General features: G+C 44.8%; 1 protein-coding gene across 1 annotated transcript in view; it reads left to right on the top strand.

Annotated features, from left to right (window-relative positions):
* The window catches only part of LOC119386654 (coiled-coil domain-containing protein AGAP005037-like), a 118,154-nt gene that overhangs the window by 37,671 nt on the left and 56,212 nt on the right, over positions 1-24,271 (top strand). The window contains 7 exon segments of the mRNA XM_037653936.2: positions 403-601; positions 2,397-2,544; positions 3,496-3,631; positions 4,804-4,896; positions 11,907-12,017; positions 15,073-15,418; positions 21,251-21,396. Coding sequence (XP_037509864.1) covers positions 403-601; positions 2,397-2,544; positions 3,496-3,631; positions 4,804-4,896; positions 11,907-12,017; positions 15,073-15,418; positions 21,251-21,396 — 1,179 coding nt within the window.

The raw sequence follows: 24,271 nt of genomic DNA, 5'->3' as shown, positions 1-24,271 counted from the left end.
TCAAGAGCGCAATATGCCTAATTAAGTCAGCTATTTGGCTCTGTTCTGCACGACGGCTTACTTGTACAGAATCGCGACCAGCTTAGCAAATCGTGTATTTCTATTCGTTTCCCGCGCAGTGCCCGAAGGGACTGAATAGGATATTTCATTGGCATGATACACATATGTAAACTGACATAGAGCCTAGCTACCCTAAATGATTACAGATTTAGGTGCACACGTACGTGATAATTTAATTTTTATGTACAGAAACAAGTAGGTCACAACGAAGCGGTCAAAATAAAGATACCTTTGGGACTTCTCATATCTATTAGTATATGTTCGTTCTATTGTATTCTGCGCTGAGGTCTATACTGTGCTTTCAAGTACAAAAGATCTCTCTTTGGTGGGGAATGCTCGCAGGCCTGGTTTTCCTTCAGTACCGGAGCGAGACGAAGCGGGCTTTGCTGCCGAACGAGATCACGTCGATCGACACGGTGAAGGCGCTGTTCGTGCGTTCCTTCCCGAAGCAGCTCACCATGGAGTATCTCGACTCGCCGCACATTCGCATCTACATTCACGACCCCTCCAAGGACATGTTTTACGAGCTCGAGGACCTCAGGTGAGAGGACACTGTTATCGTATACGAAAGTGGCCGAATCCGCGTGATATGCGAAAAATACATTCATACGTTATGCGAAGAATACGTTCACAGGGAGAGAGAGTGAGAGAGAAAGAAAGAGAGAAAAAGAGATAAGTTATTAGAGGATGGCCTGAGCTATTACGCTCTGGCCTGCTACTCTGCACGGGCCTAGAAGGAAAGGGGGAAAACATTGAAGAACTGTTATGACAGGGACCAGAAGAGGGGATGCGTATGCACAATAGCCACATAACAGAGTGGTTTCTTTGAAGTACAGTGTTCTTTGTGCCTGCCTTTGCGGCTCTGCCTTTGTGGCTCCTGTAGAAGCTACCTCGTCAGACACTGCCAACATGCCTAAAATCTAGCATAGCAGTGGTTATACGTCACTAAGTATTGCGTAGCACACAGACAGACAGACAGACAGACAGACAGACAGACAGACAGACAGACAGACAGACAGACAGACACGGATAGATAGATAGATAGATAGATAGATAGATAGATAGATAGATAGATAGATAGATAGATAGATAGATAGATAGATAGATAGATAGATAGATAGATAGATCAAAGGAAGCAAATTATACGACTGTAAACAGAAACATACAAAAACATAATCTGATAGACATGGCACATGCAACATCAGGACGTTATCTATTACGTAATACACAGACACCAATACCAAGAACACCTACAAATTATGGAAGGTCAGCCTTCACTTATCAGATACCTGCACTAATAAATCGTGTATCTTCACAAATAAATTTTGATATCCCACCCCATACATTGAAAAAACAAATAAGACTTTTCCTATTAAACGACTGCACAGCCGTTACAGCATAATCTCATTTATTGTCGCTGCACCATTATTCTAGCATTGCGTCTCTTTATATGTTCCAACGTTTGCATTTTCAGTATGTGCAGTTTTCCTAACTACAGGGGTCCATTTCAATTTCTTGTGCATTTCCCTGTAACATTCATTTCGCTGTATCTGAGCACGTTGTATTTTCTTATATTTATTTTCCTGTGTACCGATGCTGTAATATCTTATCAAGTTGTATCAGTTGTATAAGTTGTATGAAGTTGTATTAGTTATACCTAGTTGTATTAGTTATACTTTTTATTCGCTGCTGCCTCTACGGTCCCCCAGGTCCCTTCAAGCTGTTTTTCAACAGCTTTTTTGCCTAGGGAACCCGCAACTTTTTGTGTTGGAAATAAAATTCAGTTCAGATCAGATCGAGAGAGCTCACACACACCGAAGGCCTGCTATAAGTCACTTAGGGCAGTGTTCATCAAACACTGTGCTCGGTAAGGCATAAATAGCTTCCTAAACATTTATCAGAGCAGTTGCGAGAAATATCGAAGTTAATATCAATGCGTGTGGTGTGCGCAGTAGTTTCAGCACGTAATAATTTAGAGGAAATAAAAGCCATTGCACATAATAATAAAACAAAAGTACCATTATGAGTACTAACCATTGTTGTACGCTCTTCATAAATTTTTATCATTTTTTTGTTCAATAATCGCCAGACGATAGCTTGGATTGTATTAACTGAAGATACAAAAGAAAATATTTTAAGACTGAGTTTTCTTCTTTTCTTTCATAACGTCCAGCGCTGTGAGGCTATGTGTACGCGGTTTTGAATTTGAATTTGAGTTTATTGACACTTACATAAAACAATTTACAAAAATACAATATAAGACGTTGACTGTCGTTTTACATGTGATCGTTTGTCGTTCGCCAAAATCATGCACGTTCTTTTAAATCTTTCCCCAGGGACATCCGAGATCGATCAGTGATACGCATATACGAGCAAGATGTCAACGACGGGGGTGTCTACAGCACGTACGACCAGGACATGAGCTACTTTTCGGAGCCAGAATTCGACTCGGAATACCAGAACCAGCACATACACAGGGCAAAGGTCAGTACATCCATTGAACTCCATTCAACGAGTACCTAGACTGCTACTCTGCGTGCTGCAATAAGTGGCCACAATTACGTGCATTAGTGTCGCAAAACGCAAAGGGACGCTCATGAGAAAACCGGAAGAGTGGAATCGCATTGGCGTATAGGTTGTCTGCAACTTATACCAAGATTTCGTTTGGAAGTACTACTTCACATAAGGGTACCATTCTTTTCGAAAGTGTGCTAATATGCGTGCTTGTGTGCTTTCGATGATGAATTGCATTCGCAAAACATGTGCACTTAGGCCGCACCACTCGATTTCAAACAACATACTCAGGCTATAGAGAAAAGAAATTAATTGTGAAACCACTTGGTACCGAGTGTACGACATTTTGTGATCACTGCATTCAGTAATGTCATTTGACCTTACAGATATTCTGAATGAACGAATAATATAGTATCCTCCTCGTCATTTTGATTTTAATTATTGTCTTCTGGCCCGGAAGCCCGAGCATTGTACGAACCGACGGTCAGGCGTGTACAGGGCGCAATGTCAGTGTTACGTGGGCATTTTGGATCGCGATCAGGGCCGATCCGAATTAGGCTCGATCCCGCTCGAGACTACAACGATCGCCATTTGCGCATCGCGATGTGACACCCACTTTGATTTGGCTGACATCTGCGCCAAAATCAGTCCGGATCAGTTTGGACCGGGTAGCAGCTATCATTGTTGATCGCGATCGAAAAATCCGATCCGGATTCGCCCTGACCCCGATAAAATGTGCCCATGTGACACCGGCACAAATACTGCGATGTCGAGATTTCGCCGCCACTGGAACTGCTAACGTGCAGACGACACAAATTATGAAGAAGCACGCGCGATATTTCTCATTGTGTTGCTTACCTAGGCTGTCATCAGCCGGAATTATGTACCGCACGTGCCTCTTCGTCATTTCCTGTCGCCTAGGCGGGAAAGTCTCAAGGAGCGGGTTATTACGGAGTGCCAGCCTACCCACCACCAGGCCGGACACAGACACTTCCGCACGGCGCCACCATCCGGCCCTTCTCGCCTGCGCCACAGGAGAGGCCCAAGCCGAGCCCAGGTCAGTTCCATAACACGAAACCACTCTTAGGTTCGCCCAGATATCGCTTAATTGCCTTGCTCTCTTCTTCATTATCTTTTTCTTCGATGCGGCGTGGATATGTATCACGGCATTCGAATTGAGGAGAAAAAGCAGTGCGGCACAACAGGACACACGCAGTAGAGTTAGTCTTTTTCCGTTTTCTTTACCTTGACTTTCTCTACTGAAGATATTAGCTTACCCAACTCAATACTCAACTGCATAAATCCCTCTACTCAAGTTGTATCAATAAGTACGCGTCGCTAACCGTTTATAAGAGGTGAGTCATAGCGAAGATACGCGACTAAATAATCGACACTTACAAATGAAAGGGAATGTGACAGAGATACATAGGAAGAGACAGAGGAAATATTTGCTCTATATACTAGGGTCGCTGACATCACGAGCCACACATGACACCCCAGGAAAAACATAATCTTGCGAATTTAATTTATTGCGCTATAATACGATAACAAAGACACGAACGACTAGACATGCTGTGTGTCAACTTCAGTGGTCACTGGGAGACGTCGCTGTCGCTATAGGGGTGCAGCTACATTCATGTGACACAACAGAGTATTGGGTTTGCCAGTTGGATTTTTTAAAGCTTTATCGCGCTGTTGCACATGCGCAACAATATAGGAAAATATATAAAAACTGGGTGAGAATGGCAGAAATATGCACTTGATAGTAGCGCCGATGTGGTTGTGCGCCGTCTTCTCTGCGTGTGTCCTTTTTTGCGCTGTTTTCCTTTAGTGTACATTCGCTTGAGCATACGCAATGTCGCAGCAGCGTTGTAGTACTGTTTCCGTCTTCAAATGCTCTATAATGGTGCGAGGTATACACCATCGAGTGGGAATTGACGCCACTTGTACAGTTCTTAATTTGACAAAGAGGTTCAAACATGCAACGGCGCCATTGTCTAAACAAGTGGGTCCCTCGCAATACATGACATTGATACAGCAGCATTTTTGTATCGATCTTTTATTTATTCGACCTTTCTTTCTTTTTGCTACTATTGGCACCAAGATGCTTGGAACGCTGCTTGTCCGCTCTGTTGGCCTCATCCCCACGCTTTACTTGCTCCCCTACCTCACACGCTTCTTATCTTATCGCCTGCACCTTCTCATCTCTCTGCTGCCGCTATTGCGCAGGCTACTCGCAAACCCTTCCCCGAGGAATGACCTACTCGTCGGTGGCGCTGAGTCCGGAAAAGAGGCAGCCTGGACTGCTCGTGACCGCCGCCGGTCAGTGGGCTTTCCTCCTCGCCTCTGCCACTATGTCCTCACGTTGCACTGCTTTGCCGCTGTGTCTCTTTTTACCCGTCCCACAGCTCCACTTACAAAAACGTCCCTATACAGCACAAGCTCCCGTGACTCACGAAGCAGGGTTGCCTTTATGCAAGGCTGCCAAGGAAGATGATGTCAGCTTCTGAAAAAGCCCATATCGTCTCATTACTGTACTGTGTCATTGAGAGGGGTACGTCTGGCCAGAATGGGGACCAATGAGTGGGGAACAAACTAAACGAAGTAGGGAAGCAAGTTCATCCATCTAAGTGTGTTTTCACGACAATTCTGGCGTTTTCCAGCCTCGGTGCTACGAGCAACGTACTGTGTTGGTTCACATTGGCATTGCGCGTCGCCAGTCTTCAGACCTGTCATTGGGACACACTTGCATTGAGCTAGAGCAGTGTTTTGTGAAGATGAATATAACTTTGCATTCCTTTTCTCTGATCACCCGTTCTTCTGAGTGACTGATGGCAGCGATAACCGTGTTTTGGTAGTACCCGACCTAACGGCGAAGCACAAAAACAAAAAAAAAAAGAGAAAAATTAAGTTTGTTCTTACAAAATACAACCGCCGATGCTACAAGCACGCAGCGTGAGATTTCAAGTTTCGACAAAAAGGATCCTTGACCATTTGCGGTACAAGTGACATGAGTGTATCTTAAGTTTCTTGAAAAGGTGGAGGCTGACATTTCGCCGGCTGGAATTCATTGGGCAGTACAAGCACTCTTCTTGAAGGAGTAAAAGTACTCTATTTAGGAAAGTACAAGAACTCTGTATGCGGGAATCCAAGCACCGTTAGGGTGGAGTAGGAGCTATTCTGAAGGAACGTAGAAGCCCTTGCTTGAAGGAAAGTACGAAAGCTCTGCCGATGGCGTTATTGTACTTCCCCGCGAATGAGGTTCATAACTACGATACACTGCACTACGATGGAAAAGGCGATTAAATTAAATTAAAATAAATGCATCATCAAAAAGAGCTCGCAGCACTCGTTAAGTTGTACCAGTAAAAAAATGCACTCAGCACGCTTGAAGTGCTGACGTTATGCATGTCATTGTTACACAGCGCGACCAAGTCAGCAATGATTCACTGCGCAGAGTCGAATGACGCTGTCATAAGAAAGAAAACAGAAATGCAAAGAAGTCATCGAGGAGAGGCACCGGCTAGTATATTAAAATCTTGCTTCTACTAATTAGGTAAAAAAACAATTATTTTTAATGTATTATCTCTGCGTTTTTGTTCAGTAGCTAATAATCACAAGCTCTGTGATGGCTACTTCATTATCATATACTTATTTGCTTCCGTAAACTTCGAGGATGTCATCTGAAAAAAAACTCATAGAGAAGCCCGTTAATTTTCAAAATATAGTTGCTGAGCGAAGTGGTGGAGCTTACTTCATTCTCTTTAACGTCGTGGGCAGCACACGCAACGCAAAGAAACACAACACAACGAAGCTTGCTCTTCATGTGGCGTCCATTAGTCGCGAATCTATAGTGTATCGAATTCTTTAGACTGCGACAGTGCGTTGCGTGGAAAGCAGGCGTTCATTTGTCGAGAATTCGGCACGTGTGTTTGCTTGGTGCCACTCCTCACGCGTCAACATTTACTTTGTTTCTTTTTCCCGGCTCTTTATTCGTTCGCAGCGAGCACACACGCTATAGCGAACATACAAAGGGCGCCCGAAGTGACTGTAAACACCTTGAAAGAAAAAACGGTATGGGGACTGGACACAAGAGAAGCAGCACACAACGCAGCGCTCGTGTTGTGTGCTCTTGTATCCAGCCTTCGCGCTGTTTCTTTGCTATAGAGTAAGCTGTACCAACTGGCCCATCAATAAACCCTGACTAAACACCACGCTACAAACATATTCCATGGCTCTTACCGACTAAGCATTTCAAGCAAAAGCGCTGGCAGTCCTACAACCTTGAACAGGGAAGCGATATCTAAACAGCGCCCTCTGTGAAGGAGATCGTACTTTTAAAATCTCAACGTTTTTAAGATTTTTATGCTCGGCTCAATGTTATTTCATGCACGTTTTTTAAACTCCCTGATAGAACTGCTCGTACGGAGCGATGCATTGAGTGTTGATCGTTTTACCCAAATCCTGCATTGACGTAATCACAAATTTTATGACACCTAGTCAAAACGAGCTCATTGTCGTTGATAACACCCGCATCTTATTCCTCTACTTAAACGCACTGAAAAAATAAAAAAGGACTGGCTGCGCAGCTTGACAGGTTTCATGACGTTACCAGATAATCATAGCGTGTCCGGTCTTCAAGTATACGCAATGGCGATAGCGTAATGCAGGATCATGGTACGCTTATAGTGACATTTTTTGATGCTTCGGATAACAACACCTTATTGCTGCGTTTTTCGGTTCCAAGCGGTATTTTGCAGAAAATAGAGAGAACATCTTCACTACCTACCTACTTACCTACCTAAAAAGCAATATATCCACGGTTTCGTCGTAGCTGAAGATATATAAGGAGAGAAATAAATTCATGGTCGCTGCGATAAAAGCTCTGTGTTTCTCTAGTTGAGCTCTGCGCCATCAGAGGGCGCCACTACACCGGCCGGTCTATTTTCGCCCCTGATAGTCCTGCATTTAATAAGCCATGCGATGCATGACGCCAAAGTCAAATTGTATATGTGAAAAAGAAGTTCACACAATGAGAATGGACTGGAGGATATGGAGCAGGCATTCCCAAATAAAGACAAGCATAGCAAGACATGTGTTTGGGCAAGTTAGTTCATACCTGATGCGAAACAAACGGGGACATAACCAAGCGGCATACAGGGAAGGCGCTCATCCTGTGCAATGTCCAATGTGCCTCTTCTCTATGTCCCCGTTTCTTAGCGCTCGTTTGTTTCGCATAAAGACAGGCAATTCGTGGGTGTCTCTAAAGCAGAAAGCGTTGCATACGGCCGGTGCTAACACGTGGGACTGAAACTTGGATGATAACATAGAAAGTCGAGGGAAAGCTGGCCGTGACATATTAAGGTAGGGGTCTCAAGCTCACCTCAGCTAGCTGGCCGCAGTCAAGGACATTTAGTCCGCAAAGGCCGGTACAGTTAAAAGATTGGAGGAGGGGGGGGGTTAGTTTGATTAATATGTCACCTAATGTTGCCGTTTGAAAGAACGCGTTTCTCATATCTCTTATATCGGTCATTTGTGAAGGGGTTTCGGCGACGGGATTTCTCTCTCTTTCTTCGTTTCTCGTTATTTCTCTCTTTCTTCCTATTCCTGTCTTGGTCTCTGTTTGTTATATCTCTTTTTCGTGTATGCATCTTTCTCTCTCTTTCTTTGCATCTCTTCATCTCTGTCTCTTTCTGCTTCTTTCTCACTCTTTTTTTTTTGTTTCTCTTTCTGTCTTTCTCTGTGTTGGACTGTGTTTTTTCTATCACTTTTTCTTTTCTGTTTCTTTCTATTCCTTTCTTTCTCTTTCTACGTCTCTCTCTCTCTCTATGTTTTTAATGTCTTTTATTCCCTTCATTTCTGTTCATTTTTCTATTTCTCTTTCTTTCTGTCGCTTTCTTTCTCTCTCTCTGTTTTCTCTTTCTATCTTTTTCGCCCTCTTTCTCTTTCACGTGTTTGGCATGCTCCGCTTCGCCGAGCAGAGTTTTCGTTTAACGCTCGCACCTGCTGTACACAGTAGTGAGGCTTGCCCAATTCCTGTGGCGCATAGCCACCTACGGAGTTTTGCAGGACGGAGGACAAGTAACAGATAGCCTAAACAGCTTCACTGTTGAAAAATGCTTGAGAGCAGTAACGCCTGTGTAGCTCACCCAAACAAACAATGCGTTATTAATAGCAATAAGCGAGAAAATGATGCGAGTACCATTTAGCAAAGTCGCAAAACTTTATTGCCGTGTGTTTGAGACGCCTGTGTTAATGAGATCAGTCGATAGCAGAATCCATCAGAGGGCAAAAGGGGCGTAGCGGTATTCTAGTTGATATTTAAGGTACAAAAAACAGTGAGCTTGGGCTTGCCATGTAATGCGTTGGACAGAAAACCGGTGGCCAGCTACAGTGACGGAATGGATGCAAAAGGGTCGAAAACAACAGCCCAGGACGGCAGCAAGTTAGACGTTCACCGGTGAAGATTAGATTAACTTACACAAGATATGGACATTCAAATAGGCTGTGAATGAATATGACAAATGATCGCAGCCTTCCGCGAGCTTTGAAAGAAACCTAACGTTGTGGAATTTCTTCTAGAACCGTGTTCACGTAAGCGTTTGTTCTGATCGACGGGATGACATTCACGCAAGCAGTGGGATGCGCGTGACATCCTCTTTATTGTGTCCCATAAAGGTTCTGCGTGAAAGGATTGTCAAGGTGAAATGAGTTGTCAGTTGGGTGTGACAGCTTCTTCGATCGGTTGCCCCATTTAGGTCGCGCTGAGCCTTTGAAACGGCCGTTCCTTTGTTGAAAGCTCCAAAAAGTAGGGCAGTACGCGAACTTGGCATTCACCGATTGTCAGCACGTGTCAACGGCAGAATAAATATCACAGCCTCGACCAAATATGCCGCTGTTATTGGACCGCTTTCAGGTAATTGGGAGAGAGGCGTACGTCAAATGAACAGGCTTTCTGCTTCCTTTTCCCAATCCCCCGCGTAGGGTAGCCAACCAGACATGTGTCTGGTTAACCTCCCTGCCTTCTCATTTTTTGTTTTCTTCTTTCCTCCCATGAAAGAACGGGGTTTTCGGTTGAGTGGTGTGATACTTTGGCTGGGTTACGGTGCTATACTCTTTGTGAAAGAGCTTGCATGAAAAGTGGATATGTGGCAAGTTGCGTTGGTGTCCCTCAAGTTTGCTTCGCTGGCAGGCGGCGAACGAAATGCGGTCGAAAAAATGGTGACAGGTCCGTGAAAGAAGTCGCGATATCAAGGCAATCTAAAATAAACTTGGTGCTCTGCTGCTTGAGAAAATGAAGAAGCATTTTAGCGGCTGCTTTCCCAGCTGCACTATTGTTTTAACATGTCTCTGCTTTCTATCTAATCCCCTACTTATCGTTGGGCGCACTACTAGGCAAGGAAAACAGCGCTGCACAGAACAACGAGATGGAAAAGCTCTTAATATTAACGGTATGGACAAAGAGTTTTCGTCTTCCTGCGTACCTATTCAGTGTGCACTGACACGGGGTGATCACAAACGCTGGTACCGCGTACTCAGGGGCAGCAATACCAGAAAAAGCGTTCCTACCGTTTATGTCAGCTGAGGACACGAGATACGGCAGCTATTCTGCAGGTAGCGCGGTTCCTGCAGAAATGCGAATCGAAACCGCAGTAAAGACGTCCATAGTTCTGTCTATAGCTCTGCAGGAAGCTTCTGTAAGTCAAAAAGTGTTTATTTTCTCTGTTTGAGCTAAGTTCTGGGCACCGAACTAAGCCTATGAGGAGTAAGATTTCACGTATAGTCGCCTCTGCCAGCAAGGAGGTGCCGTGTAAACCAATTCGACAGACGCTTTAGCAGCAGCTAAATCTCTCTTCTTTTTACTGCCGCTCATTGCTAGCGAACTGCATTGCCATTGTGTCCACCTTTCTTTATGTAACCGTAATGGACGTGTTGCCTTGCGACATTATGATGCCTGCTGTTTCCCTTTGCGTGCGCCCTCCCTTTGTAGTACGCTGCCCTTGACATAGGTCGTCATTTCGCCATCGTTGCGGCGTGCTTTCGATGTCGTGCTGTGCCGTGTTCTTATTGTTTGTGCCCGCATCATCATTAACTCACAGCGAGAACAACGGATCACAAGGAACACATATCCACAAAATATACTAGCAAGCAAGGCGTTTCCGTGTGCTTCGGACACGATTTATGGCGCATGACGCACTGTAGGGATTTCTGTTAGCCTCGACGGCGCTGCTTAGACACATTCCTACGCATACGCAGAAGCTCTATATTAAATCTCAGTGCCACAAAACAAACGCACGTCATTTTCGCTCATCCAGACGAAGAGGCATTATGCGGCGCCTGCTTTTGTCACCGAGTGTGTCTTCTGGTGGAAGGAGTAGGTTAATGTTCAGAATCAGGTCAGCGGAGCCACTGCTTTGAACACTTGCTTCTTACCTTTTTTTAAATGCTATCCATCTATCTTGTCCCGCTGTCCCCGCTGTGAATTGCAAGCATGGAAAATGTCCTGGCACGCCGTTGCCGCTGTATACTGTCTGTCTAAACACTACGACGTAGATGTCACCCATTGAAAAATCAGAAATGTTACTGTACCAGCAGTAATTCTTTGTTGTATGGTGTGACAAGTTGAATAAAGGCAAGAAGGCAAAGCTCTCTGATGATGCAACGGTGCCGGCTGTTACGATATGAGGTGAAGCACACAAGCGTAAGTTATTTAATTAAGTACGCAAGAAAGAAGAGGGCAGTCGATTCATTATAAACTGCTTGTTCTTCACTTGTTCTTTAGCTAATGTTGTTGAGGTCTCCCTTCCACAAACTTTCCTCGTTTCTCAGATTTGCATAGTCTTGTTTCTACTCGAGTCAACATACATGGCTTTAGGCTGATAGAGCTTAGGACACATAACAGCATGCAACAGGCGGCGTTTAGCGTAAGCAGTATGTTACAGGTTTGAACATATACAATGGCGGCGGCGTGCCATTACTTAAATCCCTGGATTGTCTTAGGACGTCGTCTAATTAGCGACAATTGAGGCCCCGATATCCTTAATATAAAGTATATCGGGGCGTCATCCTTTGACGTCAAAGGACGCCCCGCCATGTTATGGCCGAAAGAAGCCTAAGAAAAGCCTCAGTATTGCTGCGTTTCGTTTTCTGTTTCTTCATTTTCCTTTTTGTTTATATTGTGCAGAGATCCCAGAGATAGCATATCCAGGGATTTCAGTGGCACCGATCTCATGGTTCAAGTGTATGTGCGTGTGTGCGTGTGTGTACGTAGCCACCCTGTGTTATGTGTGTACCTGCTTGTTGTACGAGTGAGAGCGGGGGGCGGCGCGCAGGCCCGCCAGGAGTGGCGCCGGCCAAGCCGCAGCGGTTCTACGGACAGCCACCGCCGCCCCTGCAGGTCGCCTCCCCCCTCACCTCCCCGAGGTCCCCTCTGCCGAGGCCAGGTGCGAGCCCGACTGTTACCATGCTTGCCTGTCCTGCACGTCTACTTGCACGAGCTGCCGATCGTGCGTCGGCGACATTCAGTGCTGCACGTCCATTGTAGCCCAGTGTGCACGACTTACATTGGACGCCCAAGTATCTTTTAAAGGTCCTCTCACCAGGCACCGTCGCATCTTTTATTTATGCAGCCAAACTTGTATGATGCCGTGTAGGAACTAATTTAACGATATAAATTTTCAAGATGGTTTCTATTGGGAGGGGATCATAAGGTAAAGAAACAAACAAATATAAAAGAGACCCTACCACTGACCAAATTACCCCTGCTTAGGCCACTGAGCCGTGTTTTTCAATAAAGTTATCCCTCGCTTTAGTTAAACGATTATAAATGAAATAAAACCGTGTAATAACGCCCCCAGGCTCCACAGCCAACGCAGACAATGTCTCCTTCCGCCTCTATTAACGTTCGCAAACGGCTTTCCTTCTCCGTGTCCTCCCGTGTAACGGTGACAGGGACCGCGTGGCACATGGCAAGCCTCGCTTCCACTTTTTATCCTCTGTTTTGTTCTGCGACGTTGTTCTAATGCTTAAATTGCCTGTTCTGCATTGGACGATTAACCACAGTCATATGTTATGATCGCTGACGTTTCAAGCATCGTAAATCCAGGGCGTATTGACTTAGAATCTCACTTGAAGCTCTGCTCTCCGAAAGAAAGGGCGTGTCGTCTTCTGCTTGAAAATTCGAATTTTCACGCGCCACGCGGCTATTTCCTAGTTCGCATGTGGGATCGCCACCACGTGCGTCATGTATTCTCCGTGTTTGCTAGCAATTAAAAGGCTGGTAAGGGGACCTTTAAGTTACCTGTGCTCCCTTCATTGCCGCTTTTTGAAACGTAAGTCATCTTTCCCCAGTCCTTCTTTCTTGATTTCTTTTTAAAGCACTTTTGCGCCCTTTTTTGTGCATTTGTAGCCATAAATATGACTTTTTCCAGGAAGACAGCTTTTAGCTAGGGGAATCGTTGGCAGTGACAGTTGGGACGTGAGCTCCCCCACAAATAGGCCAGCCATAATGCTGCTTACTTCAGAGATTTAACGAGAACGTGCTCATTCGACAGAGCATGTACGACCCATGAAAGTGCATTTGATACTGGGAGCCTGCCATAAAAACTGAGCGTGCTTGCGGCCCGTGTCGTCCCTTTCCTCCATAAGTTGCACTCTTACAGTTTGAGACGTGCTCACTTGAAAAAATCTATAAAACGATCGGGCGAAGCATGCCCTTTCCGTCTACGTGTTGTACAACGAATGCTGGCTGCGTTCTACTGTAGTTTTGCAGTGATGCACTGGTTAGCTTAATGGGGTACATGCAATAATTTATGTCATATTGGAGGCGCGGTGACATCACAGAATGTAACTTCCGAGGCTCGCGACAGTGAGAGAGGGTGCCAGACAACTCACCGCGATCGCTGGGTGTACCAGACAGCGTTAGCAAACCGAGGGCTTCAGAGTATACAGGAGAACGTCCTTCCCTGCCAAAAGATGTTGTGCGTCGTTGCGTACAAAGCAGAGCGGGTAATAGAGGCCGGGCCGCAAGCAGGTAGACAAAAGAAAGGGTAGATGGGAACGATTGTACTGTTGAATTAGTAAAAAAAATGATATCGTGATGAGAATGAAGTGTTGGAATATACGTTACTGTTACGTTAGAGTGCAATCAAGTCGTAAATTTGGAACTTGTGTGCGCATTTCGAAATAGCTACAACACCTTTGAGCTTGTACTTAAGGTTCATATGTCGATAAATATAGTTAGTTGTTCAATGATATACTCAATGTGCCTGGAGATGCAAGTGCAATTATTTACACAATTTTCGTACAGTCAACCACTAGCTGACATAGTTAAATCACTTTAATTGCAGACACCATGAGGATCGAGTATTCCGTGATTAATTTGGTGTGGACCGTCACTTCCAACTTGCTTTATTAGCAGATTGCGCGGAATATACGCAAGAATGCATCGGACAAAGTCACGAAAACACGTCACCACACGTCACGCGAAGCGAAGAGCGCGCCATCAATGTGTATCATTTCCTTTTTCTCTCGCAGAGTTCAAGTGATAAAGAAATCGCATTTCCTTTGACTACAAGGACAAAGATGAGGCGTTAACACACCTGCCACAGGGTGCACTGCTTTCAAATAGGCTTTAAAATATATCTCGCTTAATTTGTGAACGGGGATCTTTCAACATTTCAGACCTATCGAAATTTTGCGCCTACCAGCAATCGCGGTATAGACAGTTCTAGGATTATTCTAGGACACTCTTGTAAGGTGCTCAAACAGCGGTTTCTTTATCGGACAAAATATGCGAGAAATCTTGTAACCACGTTATATTTCTTTTGGGAATATTATTTGTTCAATGTTGAAGAAGTAACGAACGGCGGCAGTTTGACGCGCACAACGTTTCTAAAAGAATTCGTGCCGCACAGCCTTCGTGAACCTACGAATTGTATTGTCTAGCAGTTCCATTCGACCCTAGTAATCGCTACTTTAAAGGCTAAGTGAGCAATCATAGCAGTCTATCAATCCGTTCTAACGTTGAGCAATATATTCTAACATACCTTGGATGGTAACGAAACATAAATACATGTGAAAAAATTGAGAACCGAGCCACGTGCCTATAGACTGAAAATTTATAGGCAGAACTTAGGACACCTGAAAGCAGCAAAACAGCGCTGTGGTTTAGAGATAACAGGGGGGCAGCCGGCATCGCAGTTAAAATCGAAGTGTAGAGGCTGAGTAACGCGTAGGGAATATAGTCGTTAGTGTGTTATATCTATAGAAGAAATCCCGTTGGAAAGGAACCGCAATCTTGGAGAAAAAATAAATCACTGTGCGACGAAGTTCAAATATTTGGAGGCTTAATTAGCAGCCAGTTGGGGCAAGGCATAGGGTAAACAGATATTGTTAGAAGCAATATTCATACTGTAGTGTGCGTAAGTGAAATGATGGCAGTGATGGTGAATTGCTGGTTCGCTTGCTAATCGTCTCATTGCACGCACGCACGCGCAGTGCCCCCACCGCCGCGGGCTCTGTCTCCGGACCGGGGCGGTGGCCTGCTGGCCGAGGCGGGCTACCCGCCGGTGGTGGGTGCGCCGTTCCCGGCAGGCGGAGTGCCAACGGGTCCATACCCGCCACCCACATCCCCTCGCCGCTACGATCTGGCCGGCTACCCTCCGGCCGACGACCGGGGTCGTGGTGATCCGGGATACTCGCCCGAGCGCCGGCTCGACCACACGCGCTCTTTGCCGGCGACTTTCAACTCAGCCTACGAGGAGCCCTTTTACGGCGGGGATGCCGCCGCCGCTTACGGCTCGCGCTCGGGCAGCGCCACGCCCATCATCGACGAAGAAGCCCGGTAAGTGACGCATGGAAATCTCTCACAGGTATAAAGTACAAAGCACAAACGTAACAGGAAACGAAGGAGACACAGGACGGAGTGCTGCTTTTATGGTTTCTTGTTCATGGTTTCGTCATTAATGAGAACTAACAGACAATAATGCCAAGGAAAGTATAGGAGATGTTATTTGTAATAATTGGGATATAAATGTAAAGAAAGTAAAGTGGACGAAAAGATAACTTGCCGCCGGCAGGAAGCGAACCTGCGACCTTCGAATAATGCGTCCGATGTTCTACCACTGAGCTGCGGCGGAGGTCAACCTCCTTCCACTTTATAGGGTATATATGTGCATTTAAATCTAGAAGTGTTAGTTCTGTTAGTTCTCATTATTATTGTGTCTAACAAAGAAGAACGAGCCCTTAAAAGCGATCTTCTTTCCTTCATTCATGGCAAGGGTCTCGTTCTGGCAGACTTGATGCCTTCAGGTAGTATGCGAGGGATTATTGGTCGGATGCCAGCTCGTAAAAAGATCACGTGCTACGTGACCGCGAAATGCAGAAAAAGAGCACTCGCCGCTATGGCTTAGATCGGCGCTGACTAACACTCCTAGGTTTAAATGCACGTATATACCCCATGAAGTGGACGGGGGGATGACCGCCGCCGTAGCTCAGTGGTAGAGCATCAGATGCGTTACTCGAAGGTCGTAGGTTCGGTTCCTGCCGGCGGCAAGTCATATTTTCGTCCACTTTATTTTGTTTACATTTATATCCCAATTATTACAAATAACATCTATACTTTCCTTGGCATTATTGTCTATTAGTTCTCATTAATATTGTGTCTAACAAAGAAAAACGAGCCCTTGAAAGCGATCTTCTTTCCTTCATTCATGACAAGGGTCTCGTTCTGGCAGACTTGATGTCTTCAGGTAGTATGCGAGGGATTATTGGTCAGATGCCAGCTCGTAAAAAGATCACGTGCTACGTGACGCGAAAGGCAGAAAAAGAGCACTCGCCGCCATGGCTGCGATCGGCGCTGACTAACACTCCTTAGTTTAAGTGCACATATATACCCTATAATGTGGGCGGGGGGATTACCGCCGCCGAAGCTCAGTGGTAGAGAATTGGACGCATTATTCGAAGGTCGCAGGTTCGGTTCCTGCCGGCGGCAAGTTATCTTTTCGTCCACTTTACTTTCTTTACATTTATATTCCAATTATTACAAATAACATCTCCTATACTTTCCTTCGCATTATTGTCTGTTATTTCTCATTAATTTTTATGTCTAACAAAGAAAAACGAGCCCTTAAAAGCGATCTTCTTTCCTTCATTCATGGTTTCGTCATGGTTTCTTGCTGTGTACCTGGAACTATATATGCATCACCAACTATATAGTCCGACAGCGAATGTTAAAGGGACACTAAAGGGCAAATAATAAGTCGACGTTGATTGCTGAAATAGCGGTCCAGAGACCTCGTAGTGCTAAGTTTATGCCAAGGGAGTGCTTATTTTGAAATAAAATCACGTTTTAGTGGTCCGCATTGCGTTAGCGCACTTCAAATCACCCGCCTGAAACCAGTGTTTCACACGTCACTGCTGCCGTGCTCAACGTTGCCCGCCTTTACTGCGCGGCGGCGTGCACTGGCGGCGTGCACCATTCGGGCAGCCGGCAACACCACATGCATGCGGCATTTTGTCGTACTTTCTGTCAGAGCGACTTTCACGAGCGCGCAAAACACACGCGGCAGTACGCGATACCGAAACTACCACTGAGACATGACCGCGTGAGCGAAGCAGGGCGCCGGGCGAAGCGCAGTTTGGCGAAAACGGAACCTTTGAACCACGCGCGCCGTTCCCCATGGCAACGCCAAAGAGGTTCTTTTTTTCCATGAATCAAACAGAAACGAACAAACAGCATTTTATTACGTCTCTTGATGCACGGAAGGTTCTTTTTTTATTGCTGCTAGTTTGATTAATAGTGAATAATTGTAGGCAGACTCTCATACGTCATCGGGATCATTTTTGAAAATGTGCCGCTCGTGGCGCTCATCGTGTGATATATTTAGCTTAATTTCTCGGTAAGTAGGGCACTGCTGTTGATAATATTGCCGTCTTAGTCTTTGTCATACATTGAGCTTTCACCCTGACATAAATTCCCAGGCAGCACAGCACATTGGTCCAATATTGTTTATACGTTGGCAAACGATGGCCCAATGATGGCCCATACAAACCACTATAAAACCAATGTTGGCAAGCCAGCCTACAAGGATGCCAATAATGGTCCATCTTTGCCAGCCAACATACAATATTGGTCGTGCTATTCTTTGAGGTTGGCAACATTGGCCCATGGTTCCCGATGTAAATACGATATTGGCAGAACCAGGCCGTATGGATGGCAATATTGGGCCAGCTTATCCGTTGGTAAAACAACATTGGTTAATTAATGGCAGTAGATTGGATATATTGTCCAGTCAATCTGACTGGTTAAACAATATTGGACGGCCAATGCTACGCGCCGGACAATATTGTCCAGACTTACACGTTGTCGCTCCAATGTCTTAAACACTGGCAAGCATATGCATGATTAATCGGCAAGAATGTTTTTTCCCCTTTTAGCATCACTGAGGGAAGGTTAGCCCGAATCGAGCCACCACCTGAATGCACGCTGTTATGAAAATCACTTTGTCCGGCATCCAGCGCACCTCAAAGAAGATTTCTGGTTACTTATCCCCAAAGGCGTGCGCAGGGTTCCCCATTAGGGGGGGGGAGGGGGGGCAAAGGTTCGTCGCAGCGTCCCCCAACCTACTAAGAGGTTCGTCCGAATTAACCGCGTTGCGGACAGGTATGGCCGAATTAACGAGAGTGTGATGCCGTTAAACAATAAACATGCTTGCATTGACCAGAGAACGCGTCCTAATTATCCGACTTTCCGAATTAATAAGTGTGGAATTAACGAGCTTTTACTGTATAAAGATGGCAAAAACAGTCCATCGTTGTCAGCCAACAAACAAAACTGCAAATTCCAATCTATAAGAAAGGGAACAATGGCGCACACAGGGTCTTGATTTTTAGGTTGGCATTTAGTGTGGCACAAAATATCTGCAAAATAGTTGGACAAACTTCGTTTTACAGATGTTGAGCAATGTAAAATAAGTACCAAGTTCTCAACTGAGTTTTGCGCGCTGTTGGAAATACATCTATGATAAAGGAAACACAAAACAAATCTCACTTTGCAATGCTTGTTGAAAGTTAACGTTAATTGTGTGATACAGCCAGCGTATACATCGCAACTGTATAAAAACAACCAAAAACCCTACTTTTACATTGATTGAAGCTGTACATAGTGTTGACGAGTTAATGGAGTAGAATAGAAGTCATCTGCTTCGCAATGGGCCTCTGCGCTGGTGCGCCTTCTGCGCACCGCACACGCACCGAAATTATTCTCACGGCTTTATTAGCGGCAAACAATCAAAACATTTCATGTGACTTCAACCACGCTGTGTATTTTCGTGTTTGCTACACGACTGGTTGAATTACAGGATTATAACTTCTTTGTGTGCGCGCTACAGCGACGTGCTGTCCAAGACTACGGTATCGCCCGCGGAATCTTTAAATGATCGATGAGTTATGTTTGCACTTTCAACGCTTCACAAAACCAGACGTGTTCACTTTGAACAAATGTTCTCGGTGATCGGGAGGCCGGAGAAGCAGCGCGGCGCCATGTTTTGCTTCGGAATTTCACGTCCTCTCCTCGCGGCAGTGGGGCAGCGCGGTGGTCGCTGGTCATAAAACACTTGTCAATTGACGGCTGCTCCGCCCACGACGGTTCGCTTTCAATGCCTGTGAAAACGAGGGGGGGGGGGGGGTGAGGGAGATGGCGGGAGACGACGGCACCTCGGAAGATGCGTACGCGTTTCGGCCCCTTCTGGCCGGCGGCTATTCTTCGTCAGTCAGTGGCGGTTACTTTCCCTCGTTCGGGCTCCCAGCATCGGCGGGCGCGCACCCCTCAGTATTCAGTCTAGAGTCATCGGGGAAAAACGGAGTCGGATACCGAGACAGGATGCCACGATCCTACGGATACCGAGATTCGACGGCGATGCCACAGTGAGAAGGCAGCTGCCCTGTTCTTCATCGGACCTGACTGTTTTGACTTTTGAAGAGCGATCCGCAGATGAGCGCCGATGTGTTCTGACAACTCGCAAACTTTCCGCCGGATTTTTGTGTTCGTATCGCGTTCAGTAAGTCGTTTTTCTCCTTCGTCGCATGTTACTTTCCGTGTTGTTCGTAAGTGAAATGTGTGCTGCGTTTATTATTGTCTACATTACCGCGTAAGTTTTTTTAAATTTGCTAGTTTGTGAATACCGATGTGGGGGGCTTTATTGTGCGCTTCGAAATAGGTTGGTTAAGTTCTCGCCCTCAGCGATGTTGTCAGCATTTGCGTGTGCTATTTGTTCTTTTCTCGCGTTGTAGTGCGTCAGCTTAACGCCCTTTTTTCATTTGCCCTTCGCCGCTGGATTCGCGCAAAGAAATGATGGATTTGTAACACACAAATTTTTATTAGTTGTGAAGTTGTCGCAGACTTTCAAGCTCTTGCCGCCGTTACCTTTTAATTAATGAATAGGCGATGAACTTTCTGGTAGTTCAAGGTGGTTATGGATCTCGGCTGTATCGAATGTCTGTTCACGTGTACATGTTCATTTATTTCATTTTGTATCACGCTTCGCTTTTCACTGACTTCCTTTTGAACCTTCGGTGAACTGACAAATCAAATAAGCGCTAACACATAGGGAGGCTGTGTGTGTTTGTGAGTGGTCCCGTTTCCCCGATTTCTAATATAAGGACGTTATTGAAGGTAATTAGTGTAGGTTCTGTGCAGCTGTTATCTGCCAGCAAGCGGTCAGCAGAACAAAGCGCGAAATGCGAAATTATTTTCAGAACTTGCAGTATCTTTGCCATATGTATACATGCAGAATAAACTTGTGTGTACTCTCAGCTTTTGTACGCTGATTATCCCTGCTGCTTGCCTAAAAGCAAAAGCGTGGGCAACATGCATTTATTTACGTGCACAAAAGCTACCTCACGTTAAACTACACATTAAGTGAAAAATGCTTTCATTTCCAGCGTTAAACGCTGGAAATGAAAGAACGATGGTGCAGCCAACGATAAAGGCTGGCAAAAAATATTGGAGCTGCCAATATTTATACAATGTTGGCAATACGTACGACGAACAATGTTGGCTACAGCCATCCTTGCCATTATTGGCGATATGTTGGACGGAAAATGTTGGCTACAGCCATCGTTGCCATTATTGGAAAATCATTGGCATCCAATATTGGACCAATGCACATTTAGGTGTAGCAAACCCCCAAAAGCCAACGCAGGACCAATATTTCTGCCAATGTTTACCAACATTGTTCCGAGATTGGTCCAATGCCGGCGTGCTGCCTGGGTTGTTATTTGCCTTTAGTGTCGCTTCAATGAAGCACAGATATAGCTTTTTGGCGAAAGAAATGGTTTCTGTGTGAAAGATGCATATATAATGCGATAAGATGTATAGAACGGTATATATACTGATATGTAAGAGGTATTTGTAATCAGATGTATATGGATTGTAATAATTTTTGTAGTGGTTCTTCTTTTATCAGGAGACCTCATGTTCTGCAATGAAGCTTTGCAATTATAGTTATTTCTGATCGTGAGCATATGTTGAAAAAGCGTGAGGTAGGGCATTCGTATGTTCGCGACTAGTATAATAGCATTCTGCCTGACTTTTCATAATAACGTCATTTCAACTGTGTGTACCTGTGTCAGTCCCGCGGCCGTGGCCTTTATAAACTTCATTTTCCTTGCTCAGAATGCGTGTGGAGTATATGGAACGCCAGCTTGCAAGTCTGACTGGGCTGGTGCACAAGGCCCTGGCTGCAGGAACTTCTCCACGGCAGCCGAGCCACCTGATCCCTACCAGGGACACGGACGTGGCTCCCGAGAAGGACAGGTCGGGTGAGTGGCCTTTCGATTGCTCACTAAACACGAAGCACGGTGCAGGCACTTTCTATGGTGAATTGCTGAATCAAATGCTAAACATCAATTTTTGTTATAAATTTTCAGGCATAAATTTCAGTTTTGAATATCTCCCATTCATATTTGGTAATACTGTTTACACCACTAGCTGTAACGGTTTCTTACAACCGCCAACATGTCAGGGATGCCACATACATGTTCATGCCACAGAACTCGCCACTTCAAAACCATTCCTTCATGCTTTTAGTGACGGCTGTGAACTTGTGTAAGTGTAAACTTTTCTTGGATACTCAGGATAGTCCCAACCTCACATATTCGCTGCCACAGAGCTGCGTTCATGGTTTCATGATTTCAGCGTTATAATCATACCTTAAATGTTTGTGCTCCAAGGTATGGGAACCGAGTCTAATTAGGCAGAAGAAAATATGTGCACTCATCTTGCAAATGATAAGCATACAGTATTTAACCATTGATCCATAATGTAGCCATACCTGGTTCACTCATTTCTTCAAGAATACCTACAGAAGAGTTTTATGAAATGCCACACAAACAGAAGTATGGTGCTGCCAACAGCAGGAACTGTTTCTCTGTCTTGGTTCTAGCTGAGCATATGGTTTGATACCAACGAAACAACCACACAAGAACTTTGCACCATGTACCTTGAGACATACTAGCAAATACAAGGCAGTTACCACAGCACAAGGATCTGGCTTGTTGAACATCTATAATTAATTTGTTCAGAACGTCCTGTATCATTATGTGACTGCTGTATTCCAAATTATGAGTAAGAATAGAAAGCTCGTACGCTCGTCGAAATAGGTTTCCCGATAAGAGTTTCTCATGCATTCACTATCCTACTTAAAGGGACACGAAAGAGAAACAATGAATGGGTTTAGATTGATAAATGTGCTCGGAAAACCCTTGTGTAGTTTATTTCACCACCATAGGTTTATTATTAGAGGAGAAAACCAAGTGCAAAGTTTCATTTTTAAATTTCGCGACGAACTTTGTAATTCGTGACGTAAAACGTTTCAAAGAGCATTTAACGTATTTTGGCGCCACTGGCTCGACGAAATTTCCACAAACTCGTTATGTCAAGTCTCTGGCCGCCTCAGAGGACAATGTACTTCGATTTAACCGATTAGGAACTACGTAGGCCCAAGCAGGCGCCGTCAAAAATATGCGACGTCACGACTCACGGCAAATGGTGCGGGAATTCCAAGGTGGCGTCGCCACCTGTATTTTCTTTTTGCGCGTTTTCTCGCTTGTTAAGCGTCTTCTCGCAGCAAGCCTGGTGTTTTTGGTATCGTGGAAGACTACTTTACTAATGCGAGGAAAATCGTTTTGCTCTTTAGTGTCCCTTTAAGTCAACAAAAATTTTCGTGCGACACTCGGAAAAACTGTCACTTTAGGAAGTTCATCTTCCTCCTTTTGCAAAATACAATGTATTACATTGTACATTGTGGCATAGCAAATGGGCATTCAGAGGCCGATGCCTCTTTCAGTGGAAACACTTTCAGTTACCGAAGACGGATGCAACTCTACGCATACGATGAATTGGTACCATTTTAACAACCTGACGCTGATGACCCAACAATCCCTTCCCCACCTAATCCCAAACTGCGGCCGAGAGCCGTCCTGTTTCATGAAGTAAAAGTTCAGTTTCATTCATTAATTCACTCTACATTGTTCTGTGCAACACTCTGAGTACCTTGAGACAGCTTTACAGTTCTCGTTGTAATGAGAGAAGGCAACGCTTCAGAAGTGTTTTTCTGATGTTTAGTTTTGAAGGCACACTTTGCTTTAGTACGTTAAAGTTTGTGGTTTCAGTTTACCACATGCTATGTACTGGTGATGGAATAGTGTGCAGTGAATTATTATTATTTATTGAAGAACAAGGTGTTTGAAGCAAGTATGGTGCTCTGAATCATACAGAAATTTATGCGACATTTCCTTGCTGTAAAAGCAAAGCGGTAGAAATGCAGTGCTCAAGTGGCACTCTTGTAGAAAATACTAGGTGTAAGATAACAGCATTACCTCTAAGACAAGAAGCAACACACGACTTTCCATTTGCTATTGCATGCAATTTGCAATGCAGCATAACAGTTGCAATTCTGTGTTGGGGTTTATGCAGTTGTTAAAAACAAAATGTCATCTTGTATTCAATTTAGTTCACGCTGACCACTACCCTACTTATGATATATTGAGCACGTTATCAAGCAGAGTAAAACACAGTTAACCCTCTTTGTAACAATTGCATAAATACACATCTGATTTTGCTGACTTCAAGAATATCATTGTTTAACTGGCAATAGACTTTTGCTTTTCATTTCACGAACTATGAGGATGACTTACCGGCACTTCTGTAATTCTGGGTCCTCCTGCGTTACTAATGCAGCGCTTGTGAATGAAAGGCAAACCATGTTAGACATTGCTCATGTTTTTAAACGTAGGCACTTCAAAATGTCCATGTAATGTCAACAAGCAGAGCGTGCCATCTCGACATATAGTGAAATAGGTTTATGCTCGGCAGTGGGGACATGAGAGTGCCAAGATTAGATTTTCGACTTGTCTGTCAGTAATTATCATGTGATGGCAATATTTCTCAGGAGCTGTGTCATTGTGGTTTAGCTGTCTTTAGAGGTCGTTTTGCCTCTTTAGATTTGTTGCAAGTGGTCATCGTTTACGCTAGACAGAGCATTACAGGAAGGATATCACTGCTCGTGTAAAACGGATAAACTACAGTGCTACATCGCTTACAGTAATCTGGTTTGAACTGCGTGCACTGTAGCTAGAACATCAGAAAACAACTTAACAATGTGATTTTGTTATGATGGACGTTTCCTGTATGATG

The sequence above is a fragment of the Rhipicephalus sanguineus genome, chromosome 3 (genome assembly GCF_013339695.2).
Source record: "Rhipicephalus sanguineus isolate Rsan-2018 chromosome 3, BIME_Rsan_1.4, whole genome shotgun sequence".
In the NCBI taxonomy this organism is placed as follows: domain Eukaryota; kingdom Metazoa; phylum Arthropoda; class Arachnida; order Ixodida; family Ixodidae; genus Rhipicephalus; species Rhipicephalus sanguineus.
The sequence above is the reverse complement of the archived record's forward strand: the minus strand, read 5'-3'. Positions and strand labels throughout refer to the sequence as shown.